The sequence below is a fragment of the Nicotiana tabacum genome, chromosome 22 (genome assembly GCF_000715075.1).
Source record: "Nicotiana tabacum cultivar K326 chromosome 22, ASM71507v2, whole genome shotgun sequence".
Lineage (NCBI taxonomy): Eukaryota > Viridiplantae > Streptophyta > Magnoliopsida > Solanales > Solanaceae > Nicotiana > Nicotiana tabacum.
The window spans coordinates 163,695,301-163,712,741 of NC_134101.1; the positions used below are offsets into that span (position 1 = coordinate 163,695,301).

The 17,441-nt window shown below is 35.8% G+C and overlaps 1 protein-coding gene across 1 annotated transcript; it reads right to left on the reverse strand.

Moving 5' to 3' along the window:
• Positions 1-368: 368 nt before the first annotated feature.
• On the reverse strand, positions 369-8,431 carry LOC107826686 (cullin-1). The gene is made up of 19 exons (XM_016653702.2): positions 8,136-8,431; positions 6,924-7,168; positions 6,344-6,529; positions 6,175-6,222; positions 5,855-6,058; positions 5,681-5,758; positions 4,600-4,689; positions 4,401-4,481; positions 4,246-4,305; positions 3,888-3,914; positions 3,718-3,804; positions 3,484-3,633; positions 3,335-3,390; positions 3,121-3,241; positions 2,874-3,035; positions 2,624-2,767; positions 2,322-2,540; positions 2,069-2,236; positions 369-788 (listed from the first exon to the last, which is right to left on the reverse strand). The coding sequence occupies exons 2-19, from the start codon at positions 7,158-7,160 to the stop codon at positions 687-689; spliced, it is 2,220 nt and encodes a 739-aa protein (XP_016509188.2). The 5' UTR covers positions 7,161-7,168; positions 8,136-8,431; the 3' UTR covers positions 369-686.
• Positions 8,432-17,441: the final 9,010 nt, after the last annotated feature.

The window sequence follows — 17,441 nt, forward strand, 5'->3', positions numbered from 1 at the left end:
TGGTCCGACTGACTGCAACAATTAATGATTTTGATTGACCTTGTAGCCCTTTCTGAGCAAGCAGAGAAACACATCCCCTCCACTTAATAGGGTTTAGAAATGAGACTAAATGAAAGCTAAACAGAGTTCAAGAATGATGTCAATGAATGGAAGCTAGAAGTAGTTAGATTGTGGTAGGTAGTCGCCTCACAATCTGATTTCTTCGATGTACATATGATCAGAGAAGCTACCTAAGGAAAACACATGATTGATAGGGTTTAGAAATGAAATAAATGAAAGTTTAATAGGGTTCACAAACAAATGGATGTTATACGTAGTTAGTCCCTAATTTCTTCGGTGAGGCATATATGATCAGAGAAGCTATTTAAGGACAAAACACAATTGATAACAGCTTTGAAATGATTCACCAAGTGCCTCGGCTAATCGAGTAACTATAGAAACATGTGTACAACAATGTCAAGGTAAAAATGGTTAAAAAGGGATACTCGGGTTCAATTGCTGTAGCTAGTGAACATATAATTTGGAATCCAAATAAGATTTTGTTCTATACTGCACAGTTGCTTACTTATAGGCAAGGTCAAAAAATTTGTCTCCTACTATACTCCTATTACATGGAAAACCAGCTGTACTTAATCCAATGTGAAAGAACGAACAATAGAATCTCAGCCAGGCACCACAGCATTGCTTCAGGCTAAGTACTTAAACAAGTTCGGGTTCTCTTTGTCTCTTTCCAAGTAATCCCGAGTGATAAGATCTTCAATTCGCTTTTTGATTGCTTTGAAATCAGGCTACACAAATATGCAAAATTTATGATATTAGTATAAAATTCTCAGTTTCTATAACAACAGCCCGAACTAATCTTCAGGATAAAGCTAAGTTTAAGATGCAGTAGACACTTGCAAAGGAAATAGAGCCCATAAATAATCAGAATGTGAGATTCTTGGGTTGGATGGCACAAAAATATCATAACATTGTAAGCACATGGTGCAACCATATTTGACCCATGTTCATCTCTCGTAGTTTGGTTTTATATGGAAAACTCTAGCTTTTCAAGACTGAATCCTCAAGTTCATGAACTAGACTAAAATCATTACTCCAAACTTATTCTCACTTAAAAGTTGCCACTTCTTCTATGACCAAATAACTTTCCCCATTAAGAGAGTATGAAATGCCAGATATCTCTTCCAAAAAGAAACTACTGACAAAAGGGAGGTCTGCCTCCTCGTTTCATCTCATGTTGTTTCACCGGTTTGGAAGAAAATGAAAAGAATGGGAAAGAAGAAAAAGAACCATCTATTCAAGCGGCTGTCATTTGACCCATTTACAGAACAAAATCGGAAGTGGATAATTGTCACTGGATAACATATTTAAAGGATTTGAAATTAATGAAAGATATTTCAACTAAAAATTCTTTGTTTCACAGTGCTATAAATTACTAAGAAATCAAAGCTGGGGAACAATTTGTGAGTGGAGGGAAAATGTAAAATTGGTAATTCTATCATTCTGTCAAGTAAAATTGTTGGGAAAGAAACCAACAATTTCACTCAAGTCAAATAACACATGCATCACAAACTTAAAACTAAGGGAGATCCTCCTACTAATTTACCAACGGTATTCCAGATATTTAAAATGTTTAAGGTAGCCCCCTTTAACTATTTTACCAACACTATCCCACATATTTAAATTCTTTTTTATTAATAAGGTAATTGATTTTATAAACAGTTGGTGAGAACCCCGTTTACAAGCTGTATACCGAAAAAAGAAAACCTACACCAAAATATAAGAGAAATTAGATGGTGATACCCATCTTAAATTCTTAAAAATACTTTCAACACCATGATCCCCAAAGACTCTGATCCTGAAAGAAAAGCTGTAAAGGAATGAGGTGATAGTGTGATCCTACATTCGCTACGTTCCTAGAAGATGATACCCTTCAATTTGTTTATTGGCAAGCTGGAAAACAAAAGGTCCGCTGCAGTGACATATTGGGGCATGCAAATCATATAGACCTTGCAAAGTGATTTGTTTCATTCTAGAAAATTCAAATGGTTGAAAGGGTGGTGCATACCTTAAACATTCGGCTCAACTGCTCAACACACTCTAACACCAGCTGTTGATGAGGAAGAACCTTCCGACTCTTCATAATGCGCACGATACAGGCATCAATTGCATAACGTCTATCTTTGTCCACATCCTCAACCACCTTTTTCCTTTCATCCGCAGGAGGCAATGGGACCTGGAAGGTACAAATTTTCATGCCATTAATGCGTTTATGAAAGAAGCATCATTGAAAAGTACAAAGTTCTAAACAGTATCCATACCCTAATCCTCCTCATCCTGTCAGTGAACTTGGAGTTGAACTCAAAATGATCAGATGGTGAGACAGTTCTATTGCTAGGCTCCTTAGTCAGAATTTTATACTTGGCACATGAAAGGGAATGAAGCAATCTGACCAAGTCATCATCCGCCAAATTTAATTGACTCTTGATTTCTGAGTAACTCAATCTATCTGAAGCATTAAACAGTAACAGAGCAGCAGCCTGAAAAAGACGCAATCATAAATCCAAAAAACTGTATTGTAACGAACAGGGATATTGCAATGGAATCATTAAAGGGTAGTGACCTGATAAGTTCCCACAATCAGTTCGATGGTTTTAGGCACAAACTTCCCATTTATGTTACATGTACCCAATGAATAAATCCATGTCAATTTCCTGTGTTTTGTTTTCGTCTGATAGAATTCCTTGAAGACTTCCACACACTTTACCTGAGGCAAACGGCAAAACAAAGGTATGCCATTCATTAATTCAGAAGAAAACCTCAAATCAGTAAAACAGAAAGTGAATTTTCAATGCAAGAAAAGCAGCTCTCACCATTTCCACTGGGAGACTCAAATCAGAAGATTTATAACTAGGCCAGAATCCAGTTGTAAGAACTGTGACAGTTAAATCGATTCCAGGACTTGCTGCAGGGTTGTTGCTGAGATATTCCTGAAAGTGGTTCTGATTTTCCCTAGCCAATGTCAAGTCTGTCACCTATTCACAAGTTCCCAACCACAAGCTTTAATAAGATATTTGAATGGGGAAAGGATAAACTATGAAAAGATATTGTGTTCCTCACCATTCCCTCCATCTTAGATGTAAACTGTCCACCACACTGCTGCTTCAGCTTTGTTAAGATAAGCCTTTCATGGTCATCATTGGCACTTTTATCAAAGAGCAATCGACGAGAAAGCTTCTTCCTGTTGCACCAAGACAATGGACATTCCAAAAGGTAAATGAAGATTCAACCTAACTAAGGTTATTATATCAAGAAATTGGACTGTCTACCCCACCTGTAGAACTCCGCAAAGAGGTCTTTGTCACTGATGTATGCGAGAAGCTTGACCACCTACAAAAATTGAAACCATTATTTATTATGGTATCATTTGCAGAAAGATGGACCTTCCAGGAACTGAAGAGTGATTTACAGTTCACGCTATACCTTATCCAATGTCTCCTCAATAGCGTCATCACTGAGCTTTTCACTCCCACCTTTCTTAAGAATATTATCACAATAAGAAGCAAGGAGCTCTGCACTTGAACAACCTGACACAATCTTGTTACAGAAGACCTCAAATGCCTCCTTCAGAGCCTGTATATGTCAAACTTTAGACACCAGAAACAAAGAATTCAAAGTAAAAGAGATCCGCAGACAACTGTTACCAGCTGAACATACCTTATGAAAGAGAGAGTTATTAGTAAAACACTCTGTAACATAAGCCATATACTTGTCGTGGAGCTCAATCAACTTCCTAACGAAGACCTGAGAAAAGGGATGAGTCCACGATTAAGTGGATACTTACCAATACATAAAAGTGAAATCCAAATATGGGAATATGGTTCTACCTGCTCCCCTGAGCCCGAACTTTCAGCCTGTGCAAGAACACACATATCAGCACCTCAAATGGAAACGCTAATAAACTATTATCCGGAACAAAAAAAATTCTCGAAATCATAGGACAGCAAGGCTGCAGAGAAACTTCATATATATGTACTTTATTTTTACAAATGATTTCAACTCCACTCAAAAACTTTAAAAACTTTTGCTCTCTAAATGGTGTTTCATGCAATCCCCCCTCCCCCTCACTGTTTTTCCCCTATTAACAGTTGAAAAGGACTTCAGACTCACTTACAATTAAACAGATAATGATCATTCTTAGGTGTAAACTCATAAAAATATGAAACAGGAACATGCACAATTCACCTTGTTACTTGCCGTATCTTCAGCCTGTTGCACCAAGACCATGCCTTCAGAAGTGACATGCTGTAAAATATGTACTGTTAGCAGATGCTTAGGCAAAATTACAAAACTAAATACATACCTCCTTTTGTCAGTCGTTAATTGGCATAGAAAAATACCTGTTTAAACATATTTGCAACAGGTTCCAATCCCTTAGGAATTCTGTGGAATAGCCTATACATTCGAGATAAATCCTCTACCTAAGAGTAAAAAGGCAGTGGAGAAGTAAGGGCAAAAGAGAGCAGCATCAAATAATATGTAAAATACATTGAAACTACCAGAAAACTAATAGTGAAAAGAAAAACAAGGAAGCAATACCTTATCATCTCTAAGCAAAGCTCGGCATCCAGAATGCTCCTTCTCAAGTAACTGATTGGTATATACAACTAATAATTCATTTTGCACTTTCTGCAGCATAAGTTTGGTCTCAGCATTGAAAACAAATCCAACAAAAGGAAGATTTTCAACATGTAGAAAGTCTGAATTTACAGCATTTTAAGTGTGTGTTTGGTATGAAGGAAAACATTTTCCTTGTGGACAAATTTTCTTCCAATTGGAGGAAAATGTTTTCCTCATCAAGAGAGGGAAAACATTTTCCAAAACTCCTTCTCAACCTTCCCTACCATCACCAACCCACCCCACCCCCTCTCCAAAATAGGCTTCTTTTTTTTTCAATTTTTAGTTTTTCCGTTACCACACCCTATTACTCCTCCACCCCACCCCACCCCCCTCTCCCGCAAAAATAATTATTTTTTTCACCTTATTTTTTTTTGCAATTTCAAATTTCTGTTTTTTCCTTTTTCTGCACCACCCACCCCTACCCCCACCCCACCCCGCATAAAAAAAAATTTACTTTTTTTTTTTGTAATTTCAAATTTCTATTTTTTTATTTTTTTTTGCCCCCTCCCCCCCCGCCCCACCTCCCCCCCCAATATTTTTTAAATATATTTTTCAATTTTATTTTTTTTATTTATCGGTTTAAAGGTTCAAAATTTTACAAGTTCCAAAGTAGTTCGGAGGTTTATGTGTTTGAAAGTTTACAAGTTTAGAAATTATAAAGTTTACGGGTTCGAAATTCCGCGGTTTCGAAAGTTTTTGAAATTTGTGGGTTCGAAAGGTTGTTGGTTTGAAAGTTTATGGCTTCATGTTTATTATATCTAAATTATTTATGAATACTCTTAAGAAGTCATTTTCCTTAATTTGCGTACCAAACACTGGAAAATGAATAAGATTACTACTTGTTTTCCAATTTTCTTGGAAAACATTTTCCGTTATACCAAACACACCCTAAGTCTGTCTGAATTTTCAGCATTCTAAGTCCAAGTATATATGAGGCAGATACTTTAAAGCAATGACATAAATAAGAAGTGCAAGTATTTAAGTAAATTCAAAAGTTGACCTCCAAAAGTTTTGTCTCACTACTAACGTGGAGATAATGAGACACTCTATCCCTCTCTTTCTTCAAGCACTCCTCCGCCTGTGTTAGCAAAGCACTTTCACAATTTACTCTGGCAACTTAAAACAATATCCAAACCATTTACGAACTCGAGAAATTTGTAAAAATGAATTGTACCTTCAACATATAATCTGGACAAGAATCTTCCACAATCCAACTTGAAGCTTTCCGAGAATAATAAGCTGCGGTATCTTTAAGCATTGCATCCTCAAAGTCATTTTCATAATACTCCATTTGCCCCATTCCAATTCCAACAAATATATCAAGCACGTTCTTCGGTAAGGCCCTGTCAATCTGCTCACCCTCACGTTCTTGATCAATCTAATTCAATAGGACTCTTAATCAGACCCTCAAAACTAGCAAATAATATCGTAAGACATGGGGTCAAATGGAAGGAGGAAGAAACCAAAAACAAAATAAAAGGATATGATACTTGCCAACACAATAACTGCATCTCTAGCTTTACTGTTCAACTCCTGATAAACCTATTGTCAACAAAAAACAGAAATAAGTTGCCCACACAGCAAGATATGGAGAAAACTCATCCCCAAAAGAACAAGAACAATAATGTTGCCAATAATTAAATAGGAGATGCGAGAAACATACCAAATCGCGGAAGCACGTCAGACCAACTTCGTTAAGTGCAGGTAGCGACCTTCGGGCAATAAAATACCGGTCGAGATAATAGAAGAACCGTGAGAGCCACCTGACCATAAGTTTATGATTCGTCCATCTTTTCACAAACTCCCTCAACATAAACTCATCATGCCTCTCTCTTAAAGCAGGCAGAACCTAAAAGAGATACAAAATACTAATTTCAAAATCGAATAGCAATAGCAAAGCAACTAGAATACACGTGCACTATTTTCAGATTAAAATGAAGTAATGTTAACTAGGATTTCAGGGTCTAATCAACTTAATGTTCTCAAAACAGCCACCCCAGATAAACATACACCCACCTATTGAGGCTTAAATCAATATGTGTCAGTTATACCAATACAAGAACACCAAAATTGTCCAGACCAACCTCAAGTTTTATCCATTATTGCCTAATTAAAAGTGCAACCGCCAAAAAGCCTGCTAATTGCATGAAAAGTAAATATGTTTGCCCCATCACAAAAGTAACCATCAGCTAATAACTTTTCAATACCCAATTATCATGAAAGACAAGGTTAACGCTTCTTACAGTAGAATTGATGTATTCTTCAAAAGCTTCCTTGTACTTCTCATACAGCTGTTGTGAGTAATCATGCGGGGGCTTCTGCGTACACATATTATATATAGTTGTGTAAAGCATCATGTACTCTTCAGAGTTGAAAGAATCTTGTTGTCCTTCTAAAATTTTCTTCAACTTTGTGACTCCCTTTTGCATAAACTCCCATCCTTCCTCCAACTCAATAATCTTCATCTGGCTCATTGCCATCTTAGTACCTGAATATGAGGCATTGAAAACCACACATAATCACAACACTACACCATATAAAAAGCATTCGTAAGGAAACATCCAATCTCACACCAATTCATAATCAATTACACAAAACAACACCAATTCAAATTTCAATGATACAATGAAGAAAAATAATTGAACACCTTTTCCCGGAAAAGTACACTGCTTATATAGGTGGTTAAATATTACTTCTTATACAACAACTACTACTACAACTCAATCCCAAACAAATTGTGGTGGTGCTCTCGTTGAGAAATTCCTTAGGGACATCCGGTCATTGCAGGCGACAGGAACAAGAGACAACTTCCCAATTAATAATCAACAAAAACAAACCCATTGTAATCCCAAGTGGAGTCGGGGGAGCGTAATGTGCACGTAGACTTTATCTTGCCTTGCGGAGGTAGAGAGGTTGTTTCCGATAAACCTTCGGCTCAGTAAAAGCATAGTCATAGCAATGGACTCAGTAATAGAAAAGAAATTAAGGTAACTGAAGCAAAAGAAATAACCAGTAGTACTAGAAATCTAAGTATACGAAAGTACGGTAATAATACTCACAGACATGAAAGAGAGACGCTCAACTACCTACTAGCTTTTTACCCTAATTCCCAATTAATAATCAATTAAAAAATATAATGCTAATTCAACTTTCAATGATAAAGAAGAAAAACATCATCAATGTGCAATTCTTTTTACTTTTTTGCAAAAGTTTTCAGCAGCCTAGCATTCTCAAACATAAATATTTCTTTCAGTTTCAGTTTGCACTAATAAAACTCCAAAACATAAGCCCGCACGTAGCAAATGACCTAGTGTAAATAAGCAAATCGACACATATCTAATTCCAATTTTTTTTCTTCAGGCAATTCAATTCAGTGTTCAAGAATTTTAGCACGATCGTAAACCCTAGAAACGATAATAAGACCAAAGCTAAATCATAATCTCCTCAGCCCCTACCGGAGAAAAGGATCGATCACGGGAGCTGAATTACAATCGCCTCGTGTTGATAAACCGCTTGTGTTGTCAACAGATTATACAATGCGATAAGTAAGAGAAAATATCTCAAATCTTTAGAATCACTAAGTTTATTTATAGGGAAAATGGGTTGAGAATGAGGCGGTTGAATTTCAACCAAATTCCACTCTCACAGTCCTGCCTTCTCTTGGAAACCATGTGGAGATTTCCTTCTCTCTTTTTTTCCTTTTTCTTTTTAAGCTTAGAATATCCGGCCAATCATATCGTATATTATATTCTTAGACGTATATTTAATTGGAGTACATATGTAGGTAATGTCAGTTTACATATAACACTATTTAATACAACATTTATTACTAACTTAAAATAAATGATAAGTAAACTATTCTACTAAGTTAAACTATAGTGCTGACGTGAAGAATTTAAACATTATATATTGAAACTTAAATAATCTCACAAGTGATAATTGTAATTTTAATATGTATGGCCAAGCTTTTGGAAAGCTAAAACACCTTTTAAAGAAAAAAAATTATTGGAGATTTGAAGCGTTTGACGGAAAGAAAAACTATTCTTATAATTAAAAATTTATTTTTGTAATTACCAAATAGAAACATTACGAATCCAACAAAAAACGCTGATCACCAAAAAATAAAGCCCTGAATTATATATTTTTGTCTCATAATTATAGAAATAAAAAAGCACACCTCCTAATGGGGTTTTCCCCATTTTTGAAACCAAACAGTCATAGAAAGCACAATTACATTTAGCATTATATTGGACAAAGCAGGCTGGAATATATAATGTTGTAAGGGGTCATTTGGTTCAACTGCATGACAGACAAGGATATCCCATGGGATTAGTTATCCCACCTTTTACATAGGATAGCTGATTCCATCATTCCAGTAAAAATCTATACTAATATTAGCTAATATTCATAACCAAATATGGAATAAATATAATCCCAAATTCTATCATATGATTAGTACCCTTATCCCAATAATCAAACGACCCCTAATGGTATCCTAACTCCGTTAGTTGCTCTAATATTGCGATGACATGCAATTTCTCTTGTGATAGTATCTGATAGCTTCTCAACAACAACAACAACAACAACAACATACCCAATATTATCCAACATCGTGGAGTTTGGGGGAGGGTAGTGTGTACGCAGACCTTACCGCTACTTTTGTGAAGGTAGAGGGGTTGTTTCCAATAGACCGTCGGCTCGGGAAAACATAAGCACCGCATTAATTAAGAGATAAACAAGGAGGGACAACACCAAAAAGCCATGTAAAACAACATAAAAATAACACGATAATAAGATTATCAAAATGAAAGAAAACGACGGGTAGTCAAAGAAACTTACTACCAACAGAATGCGAGAGTGCGTACTAACACTACCGGTGTGAACAATCTACACTGTCTACCCTACTATCCTAATCCTCGACCTCCACACCTTCTTATCAAGGGTCATGTCCTCTGTCAGCTAAAGTTGTGCCAAGTCTTGCCTAATCACCTCTCCCCCACTTCTTCTTTGACCTACCTCTACCTCTCTGTAGGCCCTCCAATGTCAACCTCTGACACTCCCTCACCGGGACATCTGTGCTCCTCCTCCTCACATGTCCAAACCACCTAAGCCTCGCTTCCTGTATCTTGTCCTCAATAGGGCCCATACCCACCTTGTCGCGAATAACCTCATTCCTAATCCTATCTAACCTGGTGTGCCCGCACATCCATCTCAACACCCTTATCGCAGCTACCTTCATCTTCTGGATATGGATGATCTTCAAATGGCTCTCTCCTTCCCCCTCAGACTTCTTCTCTCTCTCTTACTGCCATTACCGACCCACACCCTCTCTCTCTACCATTAACATAGCCGCCTAGCACCACCGCCAGTGACCCATGGTAAGGTACCCATCCTTCTGATATACATCAAGCTCTTCTCAATTTTCTCAAAAACTTTTGTATTTCTTTTTGTTCGCACTATGTGAATAAACTCATTATCGTTTTAAACATATGTGTGTGTCTTTGCCATTTTTTTTTAGCTTTTCTTATAATTAAACGTTATAGTTGGCTCAATCATCTACTACAGGATAATAAATCTATGCCTATTGCATCAATATGAGCCATAATTTTTTTTATAAATATATATTAAACTAAGAGATATTCTCTTGTTTCCCGCCTTATTTTGTACATTAAACACATAAAATCAGCTTGCATTCTTTATTTTATAATCTATCAACTGTAAGCAACATGTCATGCAATTATAACCACATAATAAAAATAACAAAAAGATGATCTCTTGTTTCCTACCTTATTTTGCATATCACACTTATAGAATCAACTTGCATTATTTATTTTAGTAATCTATCAACTGTAAACAACATGTCATATAATTGTAACCACCTAATAAAATTGACTTTGGTCTAGCAGAGTTTTGATATATCACATATTTCACCACACTTTTAGTAAATCTCCAAGCATTTGCAAGTAGACATGCTTTATGATACTTCCTTTGCTTCCATTTGCATTCTGTAGGCATTCCATGAACTATCTTGTACCAAATACTTTCCTCTCCATTCAACTTGCTTGTGTGTAGTATGGATATATTTGGAAACTCTTTTCCCTTGATGTAGTAAGCATATATCTATTTAATCCACAAATTGTCTGATTTATTTGCCAAGTTCCAGCACGTGTTTGTGATTATAACTTTATTCCATAGTTTTAAGTTAATAAGATTAAATCTAACTGCAATTTTAGGTTGATACATTTTTTCGCATGATATTAATAACTTTTTTAGTTATCACATTTACTCCTGACCAAATATAACTTCTGCAGTAGCTCCAATCACATTACCTTTGCAGGCAGGATAAATAATTATGACCAATAAGCTTGCATTCCAAATATTATAGTTTTAAACTGTTACAGAATGAATGTAGACATACTACGGAATGAATGTAGACATACTTTTACACAATGTACATAGCTAGCAGAATTATAGGGATTCATAGCAAATTTATAGGATCTCCTTTTTTATTCTTTCTATAGTTAGGGCTCTATGTACTTGTATATATACGTGTTACTTCTTGCAATAATATATAAGGAGATTGCTCAATTTTCTCTATATTTTACATGGTATCAGAGCAGATATATTTGATTTGCCGGTGTTGGTTTAGAAAGTTCGCCGGAAGTCGTAGACCTTGATGTTGGCTCAATATTTTCTATTAAAATTTTGTGGTTTCTTGTTCATTAGACTTCGATTGGGTAGATTTAAAGCATTCCAAGTTTTGTTAAGTTTGTTTTCTTTTGTCAAAATCACCTCTCTTTTTTAACTTTCCATTTGCTGATTTGGTGTTTGATTACTATCTAAGAACTCCATATTCTTGGTAAAATTCTCCTTTGTGAATCTTTGGCTTGTTGAGCTTTATTCAAGTGAAGATCATTTTGGTGATTGAGTTAGATGAGATTCTGTTACTTGATCTTTTGGATATTTGTTGGGTATCTTTTTGGTGGAATTTTACTTGTTCCTCTTCCATTATTCTGATACTTTGAGTGTTCTAGTTGAGCAAATTCTTGGTGGAACTTTTCAATTATATCAGTTGGAACTCTATTCTGTTTGATTCTCACTTATTCTCTGGTTCATTGGGCAAACTTCTGATTCTGTATTTCATGGGGTAACTTTATTTGTATAAAGTTCTAGTTGTGGTCAGTTTGTTTAAGTTCTCTTTTGTTTACTGATTTCATGGACTTGTGGCTATGTCTCATAGTCCAACAATCTTGGTTTTAGATGATGTTCTAAAATTCCTTCATCAATTATCAACTAAGGAATCTTCTTCGGTTGCTGATTTTGGTGGGTCAGATAAAATATGTTTTATCACCTACTCAAATAAATGGGTGATTAATTCATGTGCCACAAATCACATGACAGGTAATCCAAATATCTTCTCTAGTTTTTAGTCACACAAAACAATCTCTCTAGTTACTGTAGCTGATGGATCAACTTGTAACAATGTTGGATCTGGGACTGTTAAACCAACTTCCTCTATTAACCTGTCATCTGTATTAAGCCTACCAAATTTGGCCTTTAATCTGATTTCTGTTATTAGAATGACTATAGACCTTCATTGTCATGTCACTTTTTTTGCTTGACCATTATTTATTCTTAGATCTTATAATGAAGCAGGTTATTGGAAAATGATATTTATCAGGTGATCTATATATGCTTGATGAATGGGAGCCCCGGTCTGTTGCATGTTCGAGTGTTATGTCTCATTTTAAAGCACATTGTCAATTGGGACATCCTTCTTTACCTCTGTTGAAGAAGTTCTACCCTCAGTTTCAAAATATTTCTTTATTGGATTGTGAGTCATGTCAATTTGCAAAACATCATCGCATCTCATTAGGTCCAAGGGTTAATAAGCGAGTTGAGTTAGTTCATTCTGATGCTTGGTGACCATGTCCTACTGTTTTCAAAATCGGACATAGGTATTTTGTCACTTTTGTAAATGATTTTTCTCAAATAACTCGGATTACTTTATGAAAAGACGCTATAAAGTGTTTACTCACTTCTCTGCCTTCTGTGTTGAAGTCAAAACTCAATTTATGCTTCGGTACGTATTCTAAGGAGTGATAACGCTAAAAAATACATGTCAGAGTTATGTCGGTCCTACGTGAGACAACATGGTATACTACATCGGTCTTCATGTGTTGATACACCTTCTCAATATGGAGCTGCTGAGAGAAAGAATAGACATCTACTTGAGACATCTCGGACACTTTTGTTCCAAATGAAGGTCCCTAAACAGTTCTGGGCTGATGCAGTCTCTACAACTTATTTTTTGATTAATCACATGTCATCTATTGTGCTTGGTGGTAATGTGCCTTACAGTGTTCTTTTTCCAAATAAGTCATTGTTTACGGTGGAACCTAAGGTGTTCGGATGTATATGTTATGTCCGAGATGTTCGACCATCTATTACCAAGTTGGATCCCAAGGCATTGAAATGTGTTTTCCTGGGCTATTGTCGCCTTCAAAAATTGTTTTGATGTTATGCTACTGAACATGGCAAATATATAGTGTCAACTGATGTGGTATTTTCAGAGACTAAACTATTCTTCTATACACCTCCTATTTCTACAGTCTAGGGTGAGGAAGATTAGTGGCTAATATATCAAGTTACCCGTACTTTGACAGAAGAACCAAATCGTCACGCCCCCTTTTCCTCGTAGAGTACGGGCTTCGACATTTTTGGGATAACTACTTTTCTTTTTGGAATTGGATAAGAGATTTGAAGAGTCGCCACCTAACGAATTAAGGTGCATCAGGGCACCTAGAACAATTAACTCATGAAACCAGTTTACATTACCAGAGATTAGGTAAGGTCTCAAAATTACCTTGAGGGGAAGGTGTTAGGCACCCCTCGAGGTCCACAACGGTGGGTCCCAACCAAACTCAATTAAGCAAATTAGTCTTTAAGGAAATGAAGCAGTTTAAACAAATAGAGATTATTTTAAAATGGGAATTAAAGGGGTCCTAAGTTTATTGACCTATAGGATCACTTCCATTCAATACTTGGTAACCTTCCCCAAATTGAGGTGTAATGCGTAGCATTAGCGCACAGGTCATCATCTCTTTTACTACCCAATTACCCTCCCTTTTTCAATTATTACCTAAGCATTCTAATAACATCCAGTACGTACCTTATGCGTGCACTACCCGCCCTTACCTCTGGCCCTGGAGGTGTCTAGGACCTCTATTTAAGGCGGTTCTAGACTCACCAGTTAAGGAGATAGCAAATAGGAAGGTGAAGACGAATAAAATCCAAGAGTCTAGCCTTGGCTTTCAGCCGGCTAGATAATGCAACAATTCAATTAAACTTAAGTTGTGTAAGTGTGTAAGCAAGAGTTGTGTGTATCAGTGTGTGTGGGTTTTTCTCTATTTTTCCGTATGTTTAAAAAAATCAGAATAGTGAGGTTTACATAGCATTCAGCAGAGTAGAACAAATAAGGCAAAGAAAATTAAGAGTTCACAAATAAGGTATACAAATCATTTAACCAGTTAATTAAGGCTAAACCCAATCAATTAATACGACATAATTTGGGAAATATCACTTAGATTAGGGAGAATCAATTAACAAGCAATATTGAGGTTTAATAAGGTAAGAAATAAGTTAGAGACCATTTATAGGTCGGTCAGAACAAATCAAAACCCATAAATCAGGCCAGTAACATAATTAAGGAATGCAGTACCAATTATAAGTCACATATAATGAAAGAATAAATAAAAAACTCAGAAAGATACCAATTTTAACAAGAAAATTTAATTTCAAACCCTAATTAGGCAAATAAATCAATTAATCAATTTACTTAACCGGTCCAAAGTGAACGAGCAAGAACAGTGAGACAAATAATCGAATAACGGAAAACTTTAAGCATATCGAAACACAGAGATGAAACATCAAGAAAAAAAAATTAGTCGAACAGTAAAGAAGAAAGGCCAGAGTTGAACCTTTAAGCATTTTAAAACATTTGCAGAAACTTAAAAGATGAAACCCTAGTTCTTAGGGAAAAAGTGAAATCGATAGATAATAGCAGTAAAAACAAAAGAATCTTAAAGGAAAACAATTAAATAAACTCCAAACACTTCAGATCTAAAGAGATCTGGACCTATTTGGCCAAAAAAATAGTTAGGTTTGTGCAAAAATAAGCAAATGTGTAAAAATCGAGTTTTAGACCGAAGATTTGAAGCCACGAAAATACGAAAATGATAATACTCACAAACATATGGTGAATACAGACGGATTCATCAAAAGATTGAGGGATTTGAACCAAGTCTGTTCGAATCCCTTTGAGATTCCATCAAACAACAAAGAAATCGAACAACCAGTAGAGATAAGAGGTCGAATAGGGACTAAAATCGAAAAGGAACCCCATGGATTAAAGAGGGTTCAAGTGACGGTGGGCTAGGGTTAGGGAGAGGTTGAGAGAGAAGAGAGGAAGAGGGGATTTAGGGGCAGCGGAATTGGGAAATGAATAGGGTTTGGGGGGGTTATGGGTAATTAAAAATGGTAATAGCATCCTGGACCGTTGATCTCTGAGATCAACGGCCAGGATTTGATTTGGGGTTGGGCGGGTTTAAAGATTAGGTTATTGGGTATTGGATCAGGGTTATGATTTAATTGGGCTGGGGTAATAATTTAGGCCAAGTCCGAAATTAAATCAAATTAAAAGGGGCTATTTGTTAAATACCCAATTATTTTGATAAGATCATTTATAAAAATAGCTAATAAATGATAAAAATGCTATTGATGCATAAAAATTATTTAAAATAATTACTTTGTATAATAAAAATATAAAAGGTCATTTTCGCGTAAAATAAAATAACTATGCACATATGGGCTATTATTGCAAAGTTATTGCAATTATAGCCTACAGATGTAAATAGGGTTATGCATAAGATAATTAAAGCTTAATATAAATATAAATGATAAAATTAAGCAATAAAATTATTATAAAATCCTTTTGTGATGCAATTAGTAATTATTTATATAATAGAAATGCTAGGATAAATTAATTAAAAATCCTTTTAAAATGCAGAAATTATGGAAAAATATTGATTGATGCACATGCATTGTTTTGAAGATATACATGCATTTTTGAAAATAATATTGAGAAAAATTGGGTATCAACAATCTGTCACAGGTAATGTGATCAAATTTGATGAATTCTCGGGTAAATATATGATGGTCAATTTTGATCGAATAGGGTGATTTGAGAGACATAGGCCGCACTCTGGTTTCCGAGCTGCCTACATATCCTTTATTTTACATGAATCAGGCCGTGTGTAGTTCTGGATCCACCAGCGAAGTATACTGATGGATTTATCAGAAGGACGGATACAAGGTTTTGAATATGTGAAATGGCAATGGTGAGCGGTCAGGTTTGAAATAGTATAAAGGAACTAGAGCGGGATTACTCCTGTTAGGGATGATGGTTGCTCATCGGGTTACCTGCAAATAAAGGATGCATTGCAAGCAAATATCTCTGCGCAAATTTAAACATGATGCAAATTCCATTCAGACCATGAGAATTGTCTTTGGATGGTTGAGGATGACTGATCGGGTCCAACCCTACACCACTACAGAGTGGCAAGAGCGGTCGATGCATCTTTTACTCGAGAAGGTCGGGATCGAATCCACAGGGAGCTAGTACAATGTTTGGAGTTGGATTTCTATCTAATCTAGTAGTGTGTAGTGCTCTTGATTACACTTCCAATCATGTTTGTTTGTTTGTTACTTCTAATTTTATACTAATGATGTGCGGAATTAAGCTAAGTAGATATGGTTGTAGAGTTTTCTATATGGGTAAAGAGGCACTAGGGAAGTGACCTACTCCTAGGTGAGTATCTAACGAGATCTAGAACTTAGGGCAATGATGTTATAGTTGGGGTCATGATATAGCCAATGCACGAAGTTACTCACGCTACACCTCTCGGTAGTAAGAGTGACCTTGCCCTAATTGGCTTTCTCAAGCCCAATTGGGTGTTCAATTTGTACAAGCAATGTTGGCTCAAGTCGAGTATTACTATCTCTAGGTTTAACCCTTTAATTAGGGCTATCAATCTCTTGAATACACCCCAATTCCTTGTTGGCCTGAAATTCCTAGACTTAATCTCTCTTTCTCAAGAAGAGCCTAAGCCAAAAGGCACAAATTAGTGTTTGCAACCACTAATTCAACATAGAAAGCATAAATCAGGCCAAATAACAATCACCTATAAATATCTAAGCCCTAAAATAAAAGACCCATAATACCCACACTAGGGTTGAGCCACAACCCTAGTTAATGGGTTTAGCTACTCATAATTGAAGAAAAATATCATAGATTGGGATGAAGAATAATCCATAAAGTAATTACAAGATAAGATACTAAGATTAATTGCTAAGTAAGCTACAAAATTACTCAAAATAGGAAAAGTCACCCTTCACGTAAAGAACCATGACATTAAGAAAACCAAAGGCTTATTGATCATTGAAACTTGAAAAATAAGAAGCTACGGACCGAAAAAGAAGCTATCAAATGAAATAAAAAGCTTTACTATTAAGGAAAATACAAAAGAAGCTATGAAGTAAAATGCGGAAAGTAAATTGAATATGTACAAAAGGGGGGTTTAGATGAATATACATAAGAAGGGATGAATATATACATGAGAGTAACTTTATAACAGACCAAACTAGAACAATAACGGAAAGTAAAATGAAACGTAAAGTTATATACATACCAAAAGTGAAAA

Coding starts and splice junctions, on each gene's coding strand:
- LOC107826686 (XM_016653702.2), bottom strand. CDS start 7,160: ATGGCAATGAGCCAGATGAAGATTATTGAGTTGGAGGAAGGATGGGAG. Junction 6,530..6,923: donor AAGAATACATCAATTCTACT/GTAAGAAGCGTT, acceptor TATCTCTTTTAG/GTTCTGCCTGCTTTAAGAGA. Junction 789..2,068: donor AGTTGAGCCGAATGTTTAAG/GTATGCACCACC, acceptor ATATTTGTGTAG/CCTGATTTCAAAGCAATCAA.